At 38.7% G+C, this 22,224-nt stretch overlaps 1 protein-coding gene across 23 annotated transcripts in view; it reads left to right on the forward strand.

Moving 5' to 3' along the window:
- Positions 1-22,224, forward strand: part of LOC148642033 (rap1 GTPase-activating protein 1-like) — a 233,997-nt gene that overhangs the window by 187,709 nt on the left and 24,064 nt on the right. For 18 of the 23 annotated variants that reach the window (XM_088617477.1, XM_088617476.1, XM_088617463.1 and 15 more), the window contains 10 exons: positions 2,493-2,528; positions 6,186-6,233; positions 8,437-8,475; positions 9,043-9,228; positions 11,539-11,642; positions 13,811-13,889; positions 16,922-16,975; positions 18,024-18,107; positions 19,020-19,120; positions 19,851-19,980. In XM_088617477.1, coding sequence (XP_088473603.1) covers positions 2,511-2,528; positions 6,186-6,233; positions 8,437-8,475; positions 9,043-9,228; positions 11,539-11,642; positions 13,811-13,889; positions 16,922-16,975; positions 18,024-18,107; positions 19,020-19,120; positions 19,851-19,980 — 843 coding nt within the window. In that variant the 5' untranslated portion in view covers positions 2,493-2,510. The remainder of the gene's footprint in view (positions 1-2,492; positions 2,529-6,185; positions 6,234-8,436; positions 8,476-9,042; positions 9,229-11,538; positions 11,643-13,810; positions 13,890-16,921; positions 16,976-18,023; positions 18,108-19,019; positions 19,121-19,850; positions 19,981-22,224) is intronic. The other 5 variants (XM_088617467.1, XM_088617471.1, XM_088617480.1 and 2 more) reach the window with 1 other exon arrangement.

A 22,224-nucleotide genomic window follows, 5' to 3' on the forward strand; every position in this document is an offset into this window, starting at 1 on the left:
AAACGTTGTTACCAGTTTAAGGCTAAACTAGCACCAAGGTCCATGTTGAATGAATGCTGTCATCTGGAAGTATCAGACAGAAATCCTGGCCCACATGTTACAGTGTAATTCTGCCTCCTGGCGAATTTACACACAACACAGACTTAGGTGTGCTTTTTATTTGCTGACTTCAGCAGCAGTGTTGCAGACACGTGGAGAAAACAAATATGATGGTTGGGAAAGCTCTAGTAGATGTGTGCTTGTCAGACCGTTTGCTGATATCATGGGCACAGCTCCCCTGTCTTATGACCAAAGACAAACAATTGTTTCTCAGTTATTCTTGTGTAGCTGACAGATGCAGATGCCATGCAGTCATTTCAGTCAACTAGTTACACACCTATAATCCACAGTCAGCAACGCCTGCTTAATCTCAGATGGAAAGAACAGTAGTGGCTCACACGATACAGGCGTTAAACACAGAAATAAAAGAAAGGTTGCAAATGAAAGAAGGCAATGTGTACACACTGTTCTCATTTGGTTCGTACCCCCTTAAATCTTCAGTCATTTCAGCAGGATACAAGATCATCTGCTTCAAGATAATGGCTTAATGACTTGTTGCAGACACTCACAACTCTATGTGTAAAACAAAAGAGATTTAAATGTATATCCTTATTATTATTTTTTTTACTTGAAGTAAAAACTTGAATTAATCTTAAGTTAAAATAGGTAAAATAGCTGCAGCAAAAGCAGATCTCATCATTGCACATAATAAAGAGTGGTTCTGTTCAGAGCTGTTAACTTAGGGCATTTTGTTATGATAAGTCATTTATGAGCTACAGTACCTTGAATCAAGTTGTTAATTTTATGCGGGTACATGCTTTTAATCAGATTTGTATTTACCTCTGAACTTGCTTTATGCTTTACCCAATACAACTCCTGTATATTTTGACTTAATAGTCTCCTTAAATATACTTTTACATGCTCTTCCCTCATGCACTTTCCTTATTTGTTCTTATTTTTCATATCCGAAATGAAGAAAAGGACTGATAATAGAACTGGGCGCCAAGCCTGTTTTGGCTTTTGGTGGTGTTTTGGCATATGGAGAGGTGCTTTTGAATAAGTATTGTGTGGAACACACAAATATAAAAGGCTTGGGTGAATATTGGGTTACGTTTCTCAGCTTTCAGAAATCAAGATACTAAACCTTCTGTTGTTGTACTGTGGTTTTCTTGTTTAAAACACCGGTAACTCTAAAGGGTCACTGTCTGTCGATTTTATCAGCACTAAATCTCCAATACTAATTGGTTGCTTTAATTGATCTGCTTGCTTGTTCAGGCTTACTCTGCACCCAGACCTGTTTCAGAAATACTCACCTTGATGGGTACGGTTTCCGAGAGCTTCAGCTTACAGAACTTTAAACAACCTCTCCTTAGCCTGCTTACCTCGTTTCTAAATAAGATCTCTTAAGAAGTAATCAGTGTAAGATGAACAGACACATGAATTTGTATAAAACACTCTCATGATGATCGTTTATTCCTCGTGCAGAAGTCCAGCTGATTCTATTTCAGCTGCTACAACAGAGTGAGAGTGGCCCTAAAACGCAGAAACCAGCAAAGCCTGATATATTCATTACAAAGCTCATCTGACAATTTATAAAAGATTAAAGCACATTTAAAAAATGTTCCGGACAGAGAACTAAAATCAGTCAACCTGTGATTAAGAACTTAGTCGTCAGGAAAAAATAGAAGACAGAGGGGGTCCTGTGTCTGGGGTTGGGAACCCCTAATTTAGATTGTACAAGCTGGGACATTGCCTCTTTTGAGTTTAGGTCAAAAAAGGACTGGGGTTATTCTCTCTTGCTAGGATGTTAAAAGAGGGCGGAGGGTGTTGAGAGTTATAGGGCAAGATCCCAGAATGGGTTCTGGTGTTGTAAACAGAGTATCCACTAGCCAGCTGATCGTCTTCAATTGGATTCTCCTATCTTTGCATTTCTAACACACAATAGTTCTCATAACACGGCATCTCAACTAACATGCTTGGACCCTCCTAACAACATTCGAATACTCTAACATACTGCACTGTATGTGTATTCTATCAAACCGTATAACCATAAAATAATCATTTTACATACAGAAGTACAGATCTGACACTGTAGTTGGCAAAATGTGTAACATGCTTAATATTGTTTTTATACCTACACATGATGAGTATTTTATTCAAAGAAATGTTTTAATGGTAATGCTAGCATGCAAGTTTATTTTGAAGCAAAATCAAGTTTAAAGAAGACCATGTGCTGTGTTACAGTGCTGCATAACCGGTGTGACTGATTACTTTTGTAAGCATTACATAAAAGCATGGTTTCAGTAGCAACACCGCAGGCTCCTCACGAAGACTTGGGCATGTTCTACAAATACAACTGAAAACAGTCCTTCCAACTGAGCTGAGACAAGACTGGACTTCCGACAAGCCTGAGAGAGAAAAATCACTCCTTCATTTGACTTTTCTTTTTCCAGAACACTGATTTGTTTGAAATGATTGAAAAGATGCAGGTAAGATTACATATTTTTTTCATGTTTAGCTTCTGCTTTTTTCTCTGCTTAGATCTTTTTGGTTTTCATTCCCTTTTCCTAATGCTCTAGTTCTCTGTAAAGACGACACTTAAAAGTCGTTTTTCTGAAGAGTCTATTTGCAGCTTGTTATGGATGGGTGTGGGGTGTGTAAGAAAGGAGGTAGGACAAAATAAATTCTGTAAATGACTCTTAAGATCTGAGTGCTAATCCTGATCACAGTTCCTGATCATGCATCTCAGTCACACTGGCCATAAGATTCCAGCGTTTCAATATCTAAGACTATCAGGTGTACAGCATTTCCCTGAACATCTTGCACATCAGCTAACCTTACCTTAAACAACTGAAGCTAAAGATCGCCATTAATCACATTATCACATTTGTGATAACTGCATCTGTGGAGAAATGGAAAATTGTATGGTCCCATTTTCTGTATTTATTGATTGGGAAGCACCCTTATTTCTCTTTTATTTTCAATTTTCGGAGTTGGGAGTTTATATTGGGGAGTACGGGGGTGCAGGAATGCAAACAAACCATGCTTTCCCACCACAGTCCATATTTGCCAGGACTGTTTGCTATTTTAATTGCTGTGCACCCCACAGTGCCTTCAGGAGGATGAGCAGCAACTGGAGAACTATGAAGCTCTTGTGGACAACATGGCAAGCTTGCAGAAAAGTCATAGGATTCACTGTTGCACTGCAGGCTGACAGTATCCTAGTGCAGCTGCATGCAGAAATCCTGGTCACAGGTGGCCAATGACAGCCCTGAGTTGTGATGTCTGGTCCATAGAGAACAATGTGCACTAATCATTTTCCTTTATATGTTGTTCTACTAAAAGGTCCCCGAACCTTTTACTGTTTTAATTGCCTCCACTGTACATCGCCTTTCATTCACTGAAGGAACGGAAAACAGCTGACTTGTTTTTAATTCATTGTGCCCAATATGTGAGCAGGAAATGAGCCCTGCACTAAGATTCTAAATATTGTAACTTGCTGTCTCATTTAGATGGTTCTGCCATGTTTTCAAAACTTTTAGAAAATTGCACATAATATGTACCTTTTAATTCAACAAAACAATATACAATAACTTTTCTATCATTTTCTACAATTTTCAACTCTAATTTTCCTTGTACTGTACTTCCACTGAATATTTTCCATGGGTAGAATTAGGCTTACTTAGGCATCACAAAATCCAGAAAAAATAACCGAGAAGTGAAAATGAAATGATAAGAATATACTGTACATATTAACACCTGTACTAAGAGCTCTATTGAAACGTGTTTCATTAATATCAGAGCACAGAGTTGACATGGTGAAGTTTTAGGGTAGGGGTAACTGAATCCTCCTCAGTCTCTTTGCAGAGCTTATGTTAGCCTTATGTGTTCCATTGTACAGTATGTTCTGAATGCAATTTTCTTTTCATGGATTTTGCTACCTACATGAGTTGACATGAATGATGAGATGCAAATGTCTACTGACTCCAGTTCCCAGGAAGCCTGGCTCCCATGTCTGTTTTGTTTACTGGGCCTGTAAGCCAAGCCTTTGCCTTTCAGTGCTCATGGCTGCAACCTTTTTGCCACACTGTGACTCATTCCAGTCATTTTCCCCTCAGGATTCCTGCTCCGAAAAAGTTCCCTCACGTAAAACATCCCACGGCCATACAGTTGGTTGACGAACAGTAGCAGCAGTCATCACTTTTACAATAAAAGACAGTTCCTTCCTGCTTTTAGTATTGCAAGGGCTGTTTTCAAATCTATCCTTGTGCATTTGCAGTGCTTTTAGAAACGCTTTAAGCAGTATTTCTGTAATCTTACAGAGGACTGTTGAAGGCAGTAACTGTAAGAATATGCTGTATATCTTCCATGCTGTCTAATGGAATATGTGTGGCTGGGAGCTGCTGTAATCTTAGTTTTTACACAGTTTTCTGTTTGTACTCTTTTATAAGTATCTGGTTACATAACTTTCAGTTCACTTTATTATGTATCTTGTATTTACATTGGAAGGTGATACCAGTGACAAATCTAAGGACTGATGTTTGTCCTGGTTATTTTATTAACTGAATTTAAAATTGGGTTTAATCTACAGTAGTAACTTGGATTTTGTTTCTTTTTTGTTGCTGGTTTTAATAAGTTAACTCTTCTGACTCTTGCCATGCTAACAATACATACAGAAGCTCAGCCCTATCTTCCCAGCTAATCGCATTTCATTCTTGACTAGTACAAGCACTAGTTGAAATGGCTGACAGGGTATGAACACAGGAGTCACACTAATGTTGTTTGAAACATGAATGTGGAATAAACCTACTTGTTTTTGGTACACTTCTGAGCCTATCTTAATCTCTATAGGGGTTTCATTTTACATTCAGCTTACATTTATTTGTTTTTTTAGTAATATGTTTTACGCAGACATGCCCTGTGTGTACTCTACCAGGCTGGGTTCTGACTCGCCACAACCCTCAAAAGATGAAGTGAGTTCTGCAAATGGATAAATGGACATAATTCTACATCAATCAGCATATTTTATGATTGATACATCAAATAAAATCTTTGTAATGTGGAATGGGAGCCCTCCCAATCATGTGGACATCCTCTCTTAGGTCAAATAGGACAGTGTATGTTCAGTTGGGCCTCTCCATAACCCCTGTGAGGGAGTATGTTGGAACACAAATGCAATAAAAGAAGGTTACTTATTTTTAATAAGAAGCAGTATAGCTAAAGATGTTATTTTGTTTTAAAGGTCATAGAAGGCAAGTGTACTATATAGTGTATTTCAGCAAAAAAGAGTCATATCACAGACAAGTTATTAAATTTATTTGAGCCTGGGTCATACAGTATTACTAGCCAACTTTGCTAGAGGTCCCCAAGCAGCAATGCACATTTTGAAGAGGACTGCCACGGGTAGCACTTCATGTGAGAGTCTTCTCGTTGTCTCTTCGTTATCTGTCTCAATGGGATACCACAGCAGCACATCAGCAGCTGAACTCTTAAACTCACGTGGATGGCTATAGGGGCACTTTTTCACGATTTATCCCTTTCCAGGAGGAGGAGGGGGAGTTTAAGGGGATTTCATATTTGGGGTGTTTGTTGACCCAGTACAGTAGAGAAATTACCACAGTGGGTTGGACGGTCTGCTTTTATTTGTAGCTTTTCTGATAAAACCTTAATGCTAATAAGATTTGAGTAAAGAACGTTAGCTGAATAGTCCATCCATGTCTATGCAGAGTTAGATTTAGAGTGCATTAACTGTATTTACTGGCATTCCAATTCTATAATGGATTGTGCAAGTTTAGTTAGATTCCTATAGTTTTAAGCAAAAAAACGCACTGCCAGGCTTCATCTTGATAAGTGTCACTGTCTCAAATAGCTATGGATGATTTATTTTTCCCCATTTCATTTTTAATTAGTATTTAATAAAGCTCTTTTCCTTCTTTATCTTTTCCTCCCTTGTGTTTTTAAATCTTTGGTCATTAATTTTCTTGTTACAACTAAAATGTATATCGCCTCTGAAATACTCAACAAAGCTTTTTACCTTTGTTTCTGAAGTTTTTTTGTATTTGCAATGCAAACTATGGGTTCAGTGCACGATTCTTGTGGCTTGGAGTGGGATCTTGGCTCATGAGCTCAACATGTTTCTCTTGCAGGGTAACAGAATGGATGAACAGAGATGCACTCCCCCCCCTCCCCTTAAAGTACGTTCACTCTTCCATTGCTTTTGGGTTCTTATAGATATTAAAGGGGAACTGTAGTCCCAATTTCTCAGACTGGTTATTAAATCTCAGTAACAAAATATATTAAGTGACGCTCTAGAAAAATGTGCACGTTTTGTATTAAGCACAAAATTGTGAACTCTGTGAAAGTACTGTAAGTCACCATGTTGTTGCAAAAAAAAGAGCCCTTCCTGCTCACTAGTTACTTCAATGACTAATGTAGTAATGTACGAGCTAATAAGTACAGGTTGTGCAGCAGTCATTTCACCACAGGAATTGTCCAACGTGACCTGCATGCAGAGTTAACAAGTAGTATTTGTCAGCAAAGCTGTCTTGAAGTCGAGAGCAATATTGGATTAAAAGATGTATTCACAAGCCTGCTTGTTTACAATGTAATAGGGCCTCACTTTGGAAGTTTTGTTGCCTCATTCTGAATAGCAGAATATAGCGCTGTGCATACCTGGAAATGTAATCTATGCTGTGATACAAATTGACAAGGTACTGTGTCTATTTTACTTTTATTCTGGATTGCAATGTATTAATCAATGCTGATTCTTTGTAACCCCAAAATATAAAAATTGCATTGCAGTTCCCCTTTAATTTAAAAGTAGGAAAGGATTTGTGGAGCTTTAAAACCTTTATTTTTAGAAGCTTCGTCAGTGGTTATAAGAAAGGAATGATAATTAGGGAAAATAGACATTTGATGGACACATTCATTAGCACTATAATATGCATTTACTTGAACTTGGAAAGATATCTAAAGGTTAAAATGTAAATGGTCTCTCTTGCTCTAGATATAGGAACCAGGCTTCTTATTATTCCTTAACGAAAAAGGACAAAGGTCAAATTGTTGCTTCTCATATTGTCTCTTTTAGGAAGTTATTGAGTTTATTTTAGAATTTGCCACTCATTTATTATGCTTTAAACCAGCATCTTCTTAATCATTCTGCTTATTCTTTTCTGCTTTGTTTGTATTCATAGTGCTTATATGGTGCAACATTGTATTTAATTGAGATTTCTGCCAAGACTTTGATTTAGGTCACTCATTTTCTTTTTTGTGAACACATTCTTATTCGTTTAAAGTTTTTCCAGAGCATGAATCATATTCAATATGAAAACACTCCCTGCGTCAGCGCCACTGCCCTATGAGTTTTCTGCCAAAATGCTCAAGAAGTGAAGTCATGTGGAAGTGATAGGAGCTTGAAGTTGTCAAGACTTGACCACAACAGCAACAACTTTCTGCGCCTTGCCCAACACACCATGAATCCTAGCAGTCGAATATAAATGGTCTAGAAAGGCCAGGATCTACAACAGACATTTTGTAAAGAGACTTCACACAGCTGAAGGAGGGACCCAAGGGCAGTGTGTCAGGCTGAGATTATTAATGGGTGGAAACTCCCCTGTGGCTCAGTCAGTAAAGGCTCTTGCCTTACCATGAACTGAGATATTAAGATACAGTCAGTTATTTCTGACTGGGAGGGCATAAAATCAATAAATTATTGGCAATCTCAGATCCCAATTTTTTTTTGTGTCACAGTCCAATAAAAATGGTCAAAATAGAACAACAAGTGAGAATCGTATCCAAAACGTGGAGTAGGACTCATGTTACTCATCATCTTCTTTAAACTCCCTTGCTAACACTGGAATGTAACCATTAATGTGTCTTCCTAGGAAATAACGTTTGTGCTGATAAACGTGCCTCCAGCCCTGCATTTCTATGATGCTTCTCCTCTTCTGAGCCATGTTAGCCTGAAGCAAATACCCAGCTTCTTTGGTTCTTTGATAGCAGTGTTAAGTGTGACAGGGCTGCGTTCGCACACAGTTGCACCTTTGTCAGCAGGATCAAATATTTTCTCTATGTTCTGATATTTACTAGAGTTCAGATAGTCATTTGAGATGCAGTGCAAGATTTTCCTGTGTTGTGAAGGCTTGGGAGAAATCTATATGATAGAAATTGAGTAGCACTTTTATTTTATTAAGTTGTGCTGTAGGTTCGAGGTGAAAGAGGCTCTGGAACCACAGTTTTAAGTAAAGCCAAAGCATTGGAAAAGCAGCGAAACTGTGGCAAAAGTATGGCAAATGACTATGGGATACAGCAAGGAACAGAAAGATATTACAACACATGTTCTAAGCTGTCAAAAACAGACAACAGACATTAATTTCTTTTGTGCTCTTCTGTTTCTAGAGGGAAGAAGATTACATTCCCTACCCCAGTGTCCATGAGGTAAGATACCTGTAGGATGGAGTCGGGCAAAAAAAGCACGGTTTTCCACTGCACTTACATATGGGCTCTCCTTTGTCCTAATAAGTAAGAAGACCTTAATTTTTAAATTTGGCAGACTTTATTTGACATATAACGTCTTCAAGACAAAATATCACGAAACAAAGTAGCCTGTGATTTCTACCAGTGATTGATTAAAAGATGAACACTGTATTGTAATTAAAAATATTTTCAACAGTAAAGAGGGTTCAAGGCACTATGTTGTTTTTTCACTTGTGTTAAACCCATGGGTTATGTCAGTCTCAAGCTAAAATAGAAAAAGCACACAGAACACAGAAAATAGGTCGTTTTAACGTTCTGCCTACGACAGAGAAGGAAGAACCAGTGATTTGCTTGCCTCAGTAGTTGGGCTTATCAAAGCTAGAAATGTGTGTGACTCACAGCCAATGGCCTACTGCTCTTTGGAATGTGATCCAGAACACAGGGCAGCTAGACATTTAAGAAGAATAAAAGCATGCAAAACCACAATAAACCTCAATGCTGATCTCTAAAGGGGGTCGCTTCCTTTAGGTGTTGGGCCGGAAAAGCCCCTTCCCACTGATCCTGCTGCCTCAGTTTGGGGGGTACTGGATCGAAGGGACCAACCACCAGCTGGGCAGCATCCCCGAAAGCGAGCAGCTCCTCTCCCCCACCTCTCGCGCCAAGCTGGAGTGCAACACCATTGCCAAGATCTACAGGAAGCACTTTCTGGGCAAGGTGAGGGGCTGGCACTGGACAGACACTCTGCACAGCTTTTTGGGTCACTTCTTTCTCTGAAGCTGAAGTAGACCTCTTCTTTCCTCTGCAGTCTTATTATTTAATGTGTCTTCCTTTGGGAATGTCACAAAGGACGTCTTTTTCCTGTTTATTTTCTATGTACAGTTTGCACATGTACATATATAACAATGCTATAGGTATTTGTGTGGGCAGGAACGCATTTGTCTCTTAATTACTTTTGCATATAATTTGCTTAAACTCATCTAGAAAATGAAAGCTCAGCAGCTATGTCATCTGCTGCAATAACATCTGTGGCAAAGAGGAAGTTTGCTTCAGAGAAGCTCCAGGAATGAAACAGGATGCCACTGGCTTTCATTCAGACACTCATTCAATTACTCGGTAGATATGGCCTGTGTATGCCACTAACAGATGTCATGCCTAGTGCAGATTCTTTATAACTGCCCCCTTTACTTTTGAGATAAGATAAAGTTGACTTGCTGTTAAATAACATTTGTTATATCATTAATTTGTCCCATGTAGTTCCATAAAATGCATTCGTTTCACTGTCCTGAGGAACATGTATTGTAAGTGACTAGCCTGATACTGAAGGGTGTATATAATTAGCAATTACATTCTCCAGTGATAACCATAAAAGTGTGACCAAAGAAGTTCAATGTCCAACAGAATGTAGTTTTAATAGGATTATTCCTTTCTTCCTTAAACTAATATTTACTAGAACTTGATTGAGTAACTGTGCAAACTTTTTGCCAGATGTAGTATGAAAACAATTAGGTTTAGAGAAAAATGGATAAAAGAGCAATTTTTACATTCGATTAGGGAAACATAATGATTTATTTAGGGATTCATTAATATTTTCTCATTAGAGCTATAGCACAAACATTTCAGAGATATTGAAAGAATGAAAAATGTCAGTTGCTTCTCCAGACTTTCAGTTTCTCCTTGAATAATGTTAACATGTAAAAGCATCTGCTTTTTTTCTAGATATTATTTGTTAAACTGATCGGTGTCCCAATGCATCAGTATAAGTTAAAGACAAAATTGCGAAATAAGAAACTGATGTACAACTTCTGTCAGCTCAGAACCTTGTACAGAACAATATGTTAAATAAAGGATGGACATGTCTTCTATCATGTTACTCTGACTAAAAGGCATATTGATTGTGATCTCTGACTGACACTGTGAGGAATGCAGATAGTGGTCGCCTTGTCTGGTCTACTCCTCAGTGAGCATGGACCTTTGAATGTGCACTTCTGGATTTCAGTACAGCTTACAGTATTGTGTCGGGCTTTAATGTTTTCTATTTTGGGAAACAAGCGTTAAGCAAATTATGGAAAACTTTCCAGCAGCTCCCATTTATGTGATGTCGGTGAAAATAAACAACCCTCCACTTCTCAAACTCAGAAGCTCTCTTAGACAGTGTCATATGGCTGTTGTCCCTATTTAAACCCATAGCTGGATAGAAGCCCTCTTTAAAAACTAATGGGCTAAATTAACTTGTGGTGTCTAAACTTTACTTGTTGTTCAGATAGGGACTTTAGAGGGTGTGGTGAAGGAAACATTTCTATTTCTAATATTTAGAACTACTTCCAAAGAATATAGTCACTATAATCATGAGATAAATACAAATTTCCATTATACATGTTATAAATTATAACATTTTATAAATTATTAGTTATAAAAAGTTTTTGAAAGCATATAGCTTCTTTTAGACTCTCCTCCTGGTTATAATGTCCCGTGCAAATGTCACAGTGCCCTACAGTTTAGGACCAGGTGATATTTAGAATTCAGGCAGGCGAAAAGACCAAAGAACATGTGCTGGTCTGGGAGTCCTCCATCTTTCTGTACTGTTCAGATCACTCAGATCAAACATTCAGATGAAACCAGTAAACTTCACTGTTAATCCAGCTCAAATACATAAGTACATCATGTACTGTAATTATTTATTAAGAAGCTCAAAATGGTTTTGAGATAACTACTGAATTTTCTTTAGTATGTTAAAAGTAGAAATATTTCCTACATACAGTACTACAGTATGTTGAGCTGACCAATAGCAAGGTCTATAGACCATAAGAAGGAATGCAAACAGGAAGGAGGCCATTCAGTGCTATGATTCACCAATCACCTTTGGTTGCTACTGGTGAATCATTCCCATAAACCCATCGAGATGGTACTGTACTTGAAGGATCCAGGAGACTTCCAGATCCAGACTTCCCACAACTCACAGAGACATGATTTAGGATGAATAAAAACCATGATGACTAACCTTTGTTCCCGGTGTTGCCTCATTAGGAGCATTTTAATTACTACTCCATGGACACTGCCCTGGGCCACCTTGTCTTCTCCATGAAGTATGACGTGATCGGGGACCAGGAGCACCTCCGGCTGCTTCTCAGGTAGTTGTTCTGTTATCTCGCTGTGAGCCGTGCTCCTAAACCACTCAACATCAATTTCCATCAGTGGTGCGCAACCCAAGGCCTGGAGTGGATCACTTCATAGGTCTTTTATTCCATTTTTACCTAACTGAGGTCATTCTTATCACGTCCAAGGTCTTCAGCTACTGATGGCTTTTCTAGAGACCTACAAATCCTGGCATCAGACCAGCCCAGTGAAATTTTCATTAAAACATTAAAGCATACCCTTGTTCTCCTCCAGCATGAGCAGTCTGAGGGAGATTCATATTTGACATGTATTTTAAAATTGTGTTCAGAATTCCACTATTACCCCAGATCAACTTCCATTTTCTGGTTTGTCACAACTACATGATTTGACCTGAGTTGCTGAAAAACAAAATTCTTCCATTCTAAAGATGTCCATCCCCATGTATTTAATTGTAGTTTCTGTTGGGCTTCTTGTTTCTACTATTTTTAGTTCTTGTAAAAGTAGGACTTGTTGGCATCATTTGTTTTGCTTTCATTCAACAGAAATACCTTTTAGCAGTCCAAAAGCAAACAAGCTGACAATTGTCACACATAAGCCAATTTCAGTAATGCGTACAAAAATGTATAAAAACAAAAATCAATATTGGTTTAAAAACATAAATCTTAAGGGGGTTAAGGGAGCTTGTGTACGGTTAGGGTAATGCTGTCTCAGGACTCTCAAAGTATTTCAGAAATCAAGCTTTCAAAGGGCAAACAGAAGAGCAGGCATCCTCTAATTCAGGGTCATTGGAGAGCCATAGCCTATCTTGGCAAGCAACAGGAGCAAGGCAGGGTACACCAAGGGAAGGATGCCAGTCCACCACAGGGCACAGACAGAGATATGCATAAAACTCAGTTCATAACGTAAACTCAGTTCAGGGCTAATTTTTCCCCAAAGTAAATGAACCTACCAGTATGACCAATTAGCAAACCACTTCGCCACTGTGCTGCCCTTTATAACTTCTTTTGGTGATAGAAATAGTTCTCTTTTCTAACAAATCCCCAGACCTTGATCAAAATGGACATTGGTAGCATGGTTACCACCTTGTAGCCTCATCTGGTCAGATTTCAGACCCTAAACAGAGTTGGGCCTGGTCAGTACAAGGATGGAAGACTTCTGAGGAAATTCAGGTTGCTGCTATAAGTGGCATGGATCAATAGCACTTAAGTAGTGGATAAAATGGGTTTCTACCTGTACTGTATGTAAAATACCTTTGGATCATCTGCAGTGAAAGGCTCTATATAATAGCATGTAATTATTATTATATAGAACTTCATAAAACAGAACTTTGTATAAATACATGCAGTTCTTTGTCAATGGGGTTTGCTAATTGGTTTAATTTCACAGAAACTGTTACAGTGTTACCTTCTTCCTAGCATTGCCATTCTCAACAGCCACATTCCAAACTGAGCCTCTGAACCCTGATTTGCTCCAATCCCAGCTGGAAATAAGTGTGAATGGATTATGCTCTGTAAATCTGTGTGAATCTTTTCATTAATGGCTCAAAATGAACACAACTGAATGAAATGACCTCACTTGTTTTCAAGAGCAATGAAGATAAGAGAAGTGTAGCTGAAGCATGACGTTTTGGTAACCAGGTAACTATCAGGAAAGCCTGTTGCTACAGTATATATCTGGTACAGTGTGTGCTGGGGGAATCTATGTGGAAGTCTTGAGTGCCCTGTGCACAGCATCTACCACGTTATCACACCATTTAACCCTTACATATGATAAATATTTGAGAGATTTTAAAAGGCAAAACAAATACCATTGACAATTACAATAGATGTGAGATCTTCTGTGTTTTTAAAAGACATTGGTGAGTTGAAGTGTCAAACATTTGTTTATTCTGAAAAGAATGAACGTCAGTCTACTAAACTGCACCAGAAATACTTATCTTTTCTGGTTTTATCAATGTTTGTTTCGTAACTTGCGGGCAATATATCAGTTTGTAAGAAAAGATTATGTTCTAATGCTCAGAGGTTGTTTGCTTTTCCACTTTGCATCTCCTGTACTGTATATTTCTTGATTATCAACTGAAAATCTTATTGATACCTAGAGGTAAAAAAAAAATACCTTACACGCAGTCTTAAAACTTAGTACAAAAAACAAGAAAACTGACCAAGTACTTTGTGTTTTTCAGGACTAAGATGAAAACATATCATGATGTAATCCCGATATCCTGTCTCACAGAGTTCCCCAATGTTGTCCAGATGGCTAAGGTAAGGAAAGAGCTGAGCTGCACTGCAAATAGGCCTCCTGTTCTAACTGGTGTAAGGGCGTTCATGAACATGGCAGTCTGACTACTTGCAAACTGACCGTTGGTGTCTTTGAATATCTGACTGTTTAGCCAAAGCCCACATTACTATTTTCTTAGGAGGCAACTGAACCCTGAACCTTCAGGAAGAGTCATTAACATTTCTTAAAATTCTTCAATCATAAAAGTGGCATTGAAAAAGAGTGCCAGAAATACATTTTACTTTTTGTTATGTTGCTTCTCATACTGATTCATCCAATTGAGGGTTGCAGGGGAGCCAGAGCCTATCTCAGTAAGCAATGGGTTCACAGCCGGGCACACCCTGGACATGCTGCCATTCCAATACACACACAATCTCACCAGGGCCAATCTTGCCAGAAGCCAATGAACGTACCAGTATGTCTTTGGGCTGTGGAAGAAACCTGGAGAACCCAGCAAAAACACACAGAAAACATACGAACAGCACCCCAGGTTCAGAAATGAACCCAGGGCCCAGGTGTTTTGTAAGGCAGCTATGCTAACCACTGCACAATAGTGAGACCCTATACTTGCATCCTTCAAAATTCAGTACAATAGATCCATTTGTTTCTATGACCTTCGGATAAATGATCTCTTTTTGTATTTTTTACATTCTTCATTACTGGTTGGAATTCCTAAGAATCAGATCAACTGATCATCTCTGTGTCTTGTGAAAGAATATCCTGCCTTAAAGGTGTAAGTGATCTGCTACTTATCAACCACTGAGTGTGACTTTTTAATCAGTGTAACAGGTTAAAAGCCCCCATTGAGACTCAGAATTACACAGTACCAGTCAGTAACCTCATTTAATGAATGAGCATAGAAGCAAGTCACAAGGAGCAAGTCAAATCTAACAAGCCTTAAACCACAGGGACAAAAACGGGACCTCCAGATAAATTAGATCCTGAAAGGCACTGCCTGATAAATGAAGGATTAATCCTGATTTTTATCATAGCATGTTATCACAGATACCCGAGTCTCCCTAATAGGCAGCTCCCTAATACAGTAGATTTTATACCTGTCCTTAGTAAGATTAGGTAAGGTGTAAAACCAGGGTTTTATAGAATTATGAGATCTATTCAAGCAACTATCACAAATGCTTCATTAGAGGTGCTAACAGTGTTGTGTATCCTAGGCTTACATTTCATGACAACTAGTGGGATATGATTGATGATTTTGTCCTTTAGTTACACATTAACGTGCACAACTTTCATTACTTCACACGGTTTAGTTTTTTAATGATACAGTTGATTGAATAGGGCCTCCCAGCTTTAGAAGCACCCTGTATACTCCCTAATTAAATGACCTGCATTGCAGAATTGAAATTCACCCAGAGTTTTAACTTATATCCATACCTACTTAACTGACACTGGATCTCAGTGGACCTCCTTGCACATTAGCATTGGAATGGGTCCATAAAACTATCATAAATGTATTTTTCTGAGTATATTTTGCTAATGCCTATTTTTGTTAACCAGAAAAAGGTCAAATAAAATCAACTCTTTTTAACCCATTGTATTTAAGAGCGTTCAGTAAAGTCCTGATATTATTTAAGCTGAACACCAGTACTGCACTAGACGTTCTATACATCCGGGTGCAGGTTAGGCGAGAGTGTGCAGTAATGGACAGCTGCCTCTGACTGTTCTCAGCTAACATCTCCTGGGTGCAGATTAGCTTGCCTATCGGATACAGTTGATCCTGTGCTGCTGGCATGTAGAATCAGGTTTCACACTTGTCTGAGTGGGAAAGCTCAAAAACCTGGCCTACTAGCTCTTGACAGTGCTCCTCATAGTAGCTGCCAGGAGCCAGCGCAGAGGTGAGGCATACACAGTGAAATTTAAATATCTAATCTATTGACACCCACAAGCGCCTGTAATTCTGTTAGCACTGCCATAGTCTGCTAATGTATTCTTTTTTATACAGAAACAAAAGGAAGACTGGAAACAAAGAGATGAATAGTTGAGTTAAGACAATTGATTTCCGTTCATGTAGCAATACCTCGCCTTTTAATTCAAAAGCTTGTCGTTGCTTATCCTATTTGTCCTTTTACCCTGTGATTTTAATTGTGCATTATGGTAATTTATTATACTAATGATCTCCAAACATTAAAATAGCCTGAGGCAAGCACAGCAAATAAAAGCCATCATAAAGAATATAGACAGGAAGTGAATGAAGTGGGAATATGTGTGTTTAAAGTATCCAAAGACTTGTGAATCCTGAGAGGCAAATAACAGACTTTCCAGAAAATTCTCTTCTTGGAAGAAATAGTTATTGTGGCAGATATTTATTTTTTATTTCTAAGAATTTTTTCCCTAATTATTTTTTGTTACATACCAATTTGCAATCGCTAGTTGTGTATTTTCATGTCCTGGCTCACTGCTACACATCTTGTAACAGCACACGGGAGAGAAAACGAAAAACAGAACTACTCTAATCCACCCATCTTTGAGCCACTAATCTTTCAACACATCACGGGCAATTCAGCCCCGAGCAGGAGGCTCAGAAAGGAACATCCCTCACTGACAGCACTACAATCCATGGAGGAAGTAGTAGGGGGTCAGGTCAGGAGGTCATTGTGTTGCCAGGAGACAAGACCGCTTTGGTCGACTAATCCCAACCCTTTCCTCAATAAGAACTCATTTCACGCTAGAAACAAAATTTCAGAGACTCGTTGTGACAAAATGCTTAAGCATTTTCGGGACAGTTAATGCAGATGAGAATCTTTCTTTGTGACTGTGACTGTGAAGTCATTAAAAAAAGTCAGTTGGATAAAAGTCATGGCTATTTTGCTTACATTCATGGGTTAAACATACTTATGTCATAAAAGGTATTTTCAGAATAAAATCCAGAGGACTTGGGTGTTTGTGCTCCTAAGTACCTTTGTGGATATTTACTGAAAATCTACAAAAAATACATTTTACTTTATTAAAAAAAAATGCTATTATTATAACAAATATGTTTTTGTTCTTAATTTGACAGCTCGTCTGTGAAGAGGTGAATGTGGACAGATTTTATCCTGTACTGTACCCAAAGGTTTGTAAAATGCTTCCTGAGAAAATTCACTGTCTCAGTAGAGAGTGCACTGACCCCTGTATAGTCTAAGATTGATTGTAAATTAGCTGCAGTCAGCTGGGATTGGTCTTTCAAGGACTGTCTGCAAAAAGCAAAATGCATAACAAAATGGTAAGCATGATGTACAAATAGCTACTGCTGTACAAATATCTTCTAAAAGAAAAGCAGTAAAACCTATTTATACTACTGTTTTTTTTAAATAGCACCTTTCACAACAAGGTTGCCCCAAGGCACTTAACAAAGCTGCGTGACAGTACATGACATCTCAAAACAGAGAACAAGCCAGAAGACAATGGAGGAGAGGAGACAAAACCTCCTCTGTAAGGAGAAAAAAACCCTCTAGGAGTCCAAGGTCAACTGGCTGCCCAACCCCTCTGGGCATGCTAACATTATACAATTCTAAAAAAGTACTAAATGTGGAGTATTAGGTCTTGCATCATATCCTCTGTGTGCCAGTACTCCATCCAGATCTCTGTAGACCAGCACATCTTCCTAAACGATAGCTCAGGATAATATATTCAAGTTTAATGACTTAAACTGAAAATGTATTTTGAAATAAAAACACTCATTAAGAAACAAACATACATATTAGGAGTAGATCCAGTTTGATTTGCAAGACCTCCCAACTGCAGCTAAATTACATTGTTACCTACACTCAGCGATCTATAAGTGCAAAACATTTTGTTGAAAATTGTCTGCTGTAAAACCTACTTTTTTTGTAAATTCAGTTTGTAAGTGCTGCAGTTTTATTAGTCTGACATTTTCTAGGTTTACCAATCAGTAAACCATTAAGATAATTTGATACAGTGGCAGATCTAGCACCCTGATAAAACTGATCATAAAACCTTCTGAGACAGAATTCCATCAAGTTTATGACACCATCTGCTTTCCTTCTCATGATCAGTAATTGCCAGTGGCTCTCCTGTACTTGTCCTGGTAACTGTGCACTTGTTCGCTCACCACAGCTCAGCCTGATGCTCCCTAATTAACCCTCTGTTCTCCGGCACAGGCCTCACGTCTCGTCGTCACCTTTGATGAGCACGTCATCAGCAATAACTTCAAGTTCGGAGTCATCTACCAGAAATTTGGACAGGTAAGCACATCTGTTGCACACTCGGTAAAACTGCAAGATTGTTGTTTCAGTGTAGAGATTGCAAAGTTACACTTTCTCAATGTTGAATAAATCAGGTATTAATACATACCTGTTTGTTGCTCACTTGAAATTAATCTCAAGTAGAGGTTAGTTATTATCACATTTATCCGTTTATGCTGCCTCATAGCGCTGGGGTCCTGGGTTCAGTTCCTGGCATGCTGTCTTCATACATTTTGTATGTTCTCCCCATGTTCACACGGGTTTCCTGCAGGTGCTCCAGTTTCTTTCTGCAGTCCAAAGAAATGCTGGTTAATTGGCTTCTGTAAAATTAGCCCTGGCTCCCCCTGTGACCCTGTACTGGAGAAAGCTGTTTGGGAAATGTATGGGTGGAATCATATATTCGTTACTAAAACTTTTATAAATGGCATTTGAAAATCATGAACTAAAATGTTACTGTTTTATCTCATTAAAGAAATACAATTAAATGTGCTGATCTGTAATTCTGCATTAACCTGCAATATACTGTAGGCTAGTGTTACTACTCTGTTGAAACATTGTACTCATATGGTAGCAGTGTGAAATAATGGTTAGAGCTTTCGATTCCAAAAGCTGCCAAAGCTAGACGTTTTAGGTTTAAATGATAAGTAGAACAACTGTCATTGGCACAATAACTAGGTACACTCAAATTGCTTCAATAAAATGCCCAGCTGAAAGATCACAAATGCTAAAAACTCCAGCCAAATAAATAATTAATAATCTAACCAGATCCAGACTTCTATATTTAAAATATTAGTGAAGCAATTCAGAATGCTACAGAACTGCAGGGGATGAGTTATTTTGAGTGACAGTGAAATGTGTCCAGTCTAATCACTCTTAGCAGCATCTTCAATATAAGTGTGTGATTTCTTACAGACCTCGGAGGAAGAACTCTTTGGGAACAACGAGGAGAGCGCTTCCTTTGTGGAATTCCTAGAGTTCCTGGGACAGAAAATTGAGCTGCATGATTTCAAAGGGTAGGGTCTCTAACGGAGCACAGAAACATGTACACGTCACTGGCACTACTTTCCATGTTTTATCCCTGTATATTTGTCTCACTACTACCACCGTGGACCCCTTGTTTGAATATCATGGCTAAATATGTGTTCACTGGAGCTCAACCATTAAGTTAGTAATAGTTCCATCACTATGCTGTGGGTGTTACTGTGGTGTAGTGGTTAATGCTGATGCTTCACAGCTCTGGGGACCTGGGTTGGATTCCAGATTCTGGCACTTGAGTGGAGGTTGCATGTTCTCCTTGAGTTTTCATCGGGTGCTTCAATTTCCTCTCAAAGACATGTTGTCTACACTTGATTTCATATTCCAAATTGTCCAGGGACTGGTGACTGATTCAAAGGAGGGGTACAGTTGTTGTGTGCTCGGTCCTGCTTTGGGATAGGATCCGGCTTGCGGGGATCCTCCCCATCAGAGCTCCTCATTATTTGAGAGGAGCTCTGTAATAATGGATGGATCACCACCACCAGTGATGAGCAAAAGGTAGATCTTGGGTTTCTTCTCGTGTGGTTCAGCTGTATAGGGAATAACAGAACTGGAGAAGACATTGCTCGGAGGCACAATGGAGGATCGCTCACATGATGCATTTAGAACCAAGCAGAAAAAAAAGAAACTTTCAAAGAGTAATAATGTAAAGGCTAACAGAATGTAATGCGATTCTGAGTCTCAGGTTTCCTCTCTGTTCATTTCCAGTTTCCGAGGAGGCCTGGATGTGACCCACGGACAGACAGGTACTGAGTCAGTCTACTACAACTTCCGCAACAAGGAGATCATGTTCCACGTGTCCACCAAGCTCCCGTTCACCGAGGGTGACATGCAGCAGGTGAGCACCTTGAGCTCCGCACAGGCCTGGCATGTCAGCTGGGCACATCTCTTATTGGTAATCAGAGGCCCGCAAAAAGAATCCAACACCAGCACCAGGCTCCTGTCCTTATCCCTTACGGAAAAAGCCTAGGAATAAAGACTACATTTTAATTGGCAGAAAGCAGATGTTTAAGCCGACACGGTGTTCATCTGAGTTAAAATAGCTTCTAGGGAATAGCTAGCCTGGTGATTTTCAGGTCTGTTAGTTCTTCATCTTTCAAATAAATTAAACTAAAGTTGTATGTAAATGGATATTGTCAAATAATTCAATAGGAATCTAAAGTGTCACATTGATATTTACATTCTGTTATATAGAAACACCATATGGAAGACCTTAAGGAGATATTTACGATACATTGTAGTCATTAACAGGTAAGGAACAGAAGGCAAAACATCACAATAAAAATGCTATAATCCCTTTTATCAGAGAGATATTTGACTGATAGTTTTCAGCTACAGTACATAGTCTTCAGCTGCATTTCTGTTTGTACCAGACTGAACTAGACTGCTCCTCAAACAACAGTAATTATGTTGGTTTTTCACTTTTATAGCACTGTAACGTTGCATGTAACACATATTACAGCTTCCTTCACTTAAATCAACTTAACTCACCTCTGCCTGGAACACATTCTCTAAAAAAACATTACTTCTCCAGGCAGAGAAAACAAATCCAAAAATGGAGCCATTTACTCTAAATATATCATTATTGGATTTTGATATTTTTTTGCACACAGTGTAAATGACCTACTTGTTTCTCCTTCTGTGCTTGTGTTGTGTGGTTTATATCTGTTCAAGGATAAGTGCCCTTTTTTGTGGAAAATGAAACAGGTAGTAAAAGAAGCCCGGCCTGGCTGTTAAAAGAGTGAAATTCTAAGTCCATGAGAAAGCACAGAGAGGGTCAATCAATAACCCCTCACACTATGCCTTTTGCAGAGTCACAAGTAGCTCAGATTGTCTGAGAGAAATGCAAAGGACAGGTTTCATAAGAGTATTATGTGGCAGAAATTCTGTGAAGTTGCTTTAATGTACTGGTCTTTTAAACCTTTTCAGATTTTTGGTTTAGATGCCAAGAGAAATGACTTCTGAATGGGAGGAACTGCTAATTTAATTCAGCGAGGAATGGATCCTATGAGGTCATTCAGGGCTGAGCTGGAACGAGAAATGGAAGGCTCTGTGGATCTACAGGACTAGAAAGGCTCAGTGGGGCAGTGCTGTCCCAAAGCGTGGCTGATCCTGGAATTCCACAGCAGGCAGTGGAGAGAGGCATTTCTCATTACTCTGAAACGTATGTTCCCCACATTTCAGTGAGGACAGATCACAAAAATAGTGATCCCACCATAGACGGGATATACCTCAGAAAGGTGACTTGCTCAGAAGACTTCATGCCAGTTTAATTTGTGCCAGTTTGGAAAAACAGGGTAGAACGTTCCTTGTAGGCTGTAGCACACATAAGAATATATTGATTATGGTTTGGTCACAGTCACCAGTGACTGGTTTGGTTACAGTGTGATGTGGTGCAGCAAACCTGCTAGGTTCTTACCCCAGAATGAAAGGCAAAGTGTGAGGGGTAGTGGGCTTTATCTTTTAATTATTCTCATGTAACTCCGGGGTACAAATGATGCTAGGGAGCAGAATATTGACTTTTCTGTCAAAGGGCCGTTCATTTGTGCACTTTGCATTTTAGGTACATGCTACCATTGTCTATGAATGTTTTAGATACGCTACGTTTGATTAAAAGACATATTTCAGTAGCTTTATAAGTCTTTCACTTTTTTTTAAATAACTACTTTCAATTTTATCAGACAATTAGTATTTATTGCGATGACTGAATGTATTGAATTAAGAGCTCCTCTAATAGTCCCTAATTTAAATAAAAAACTTTAAATTAATTCTTCTGGGATTAATACAGAAATTTGTAATGCTATTTTTTTTACATCTGAGTCATAAGTTATTATTAACTTGTGACCCAACCTTTGGATAAAGAGTTTGACTCAAATAAAATGTTTTTTAACAGATATGAAAAGAAAAGGCTAAGGTTTCTTTCCTACTTATTAAAGTTGGTTTATTGGCCCAGAGATTGTTGCTATCACATTGCGGTGCAGTATATACTGGAGTTTCTGCTGACAATTGCTCTACTCACAGTCAGCAATCACTTGGTAGTAGTGCTGAGAAATATTCACCAATATTCACCAAATTGTCATCT

This window comes from Lepisosteus platostomus, chromosome 23, assembly GCF_059453375.1.
Source record: "Lepisosteus platostomus isolate fLepPlt1 chromosome 23, fLepPlt1.hap1, whole genome shotgun sequence".
Classification (NCBI taxonomy): domain Eukaryota; kingdom Metazoa; phylum Chordata; class Actinopteri; order Semionotiformes; family Lepisosteidae; genus Lepisosteus; species Lepisosteus platostomus.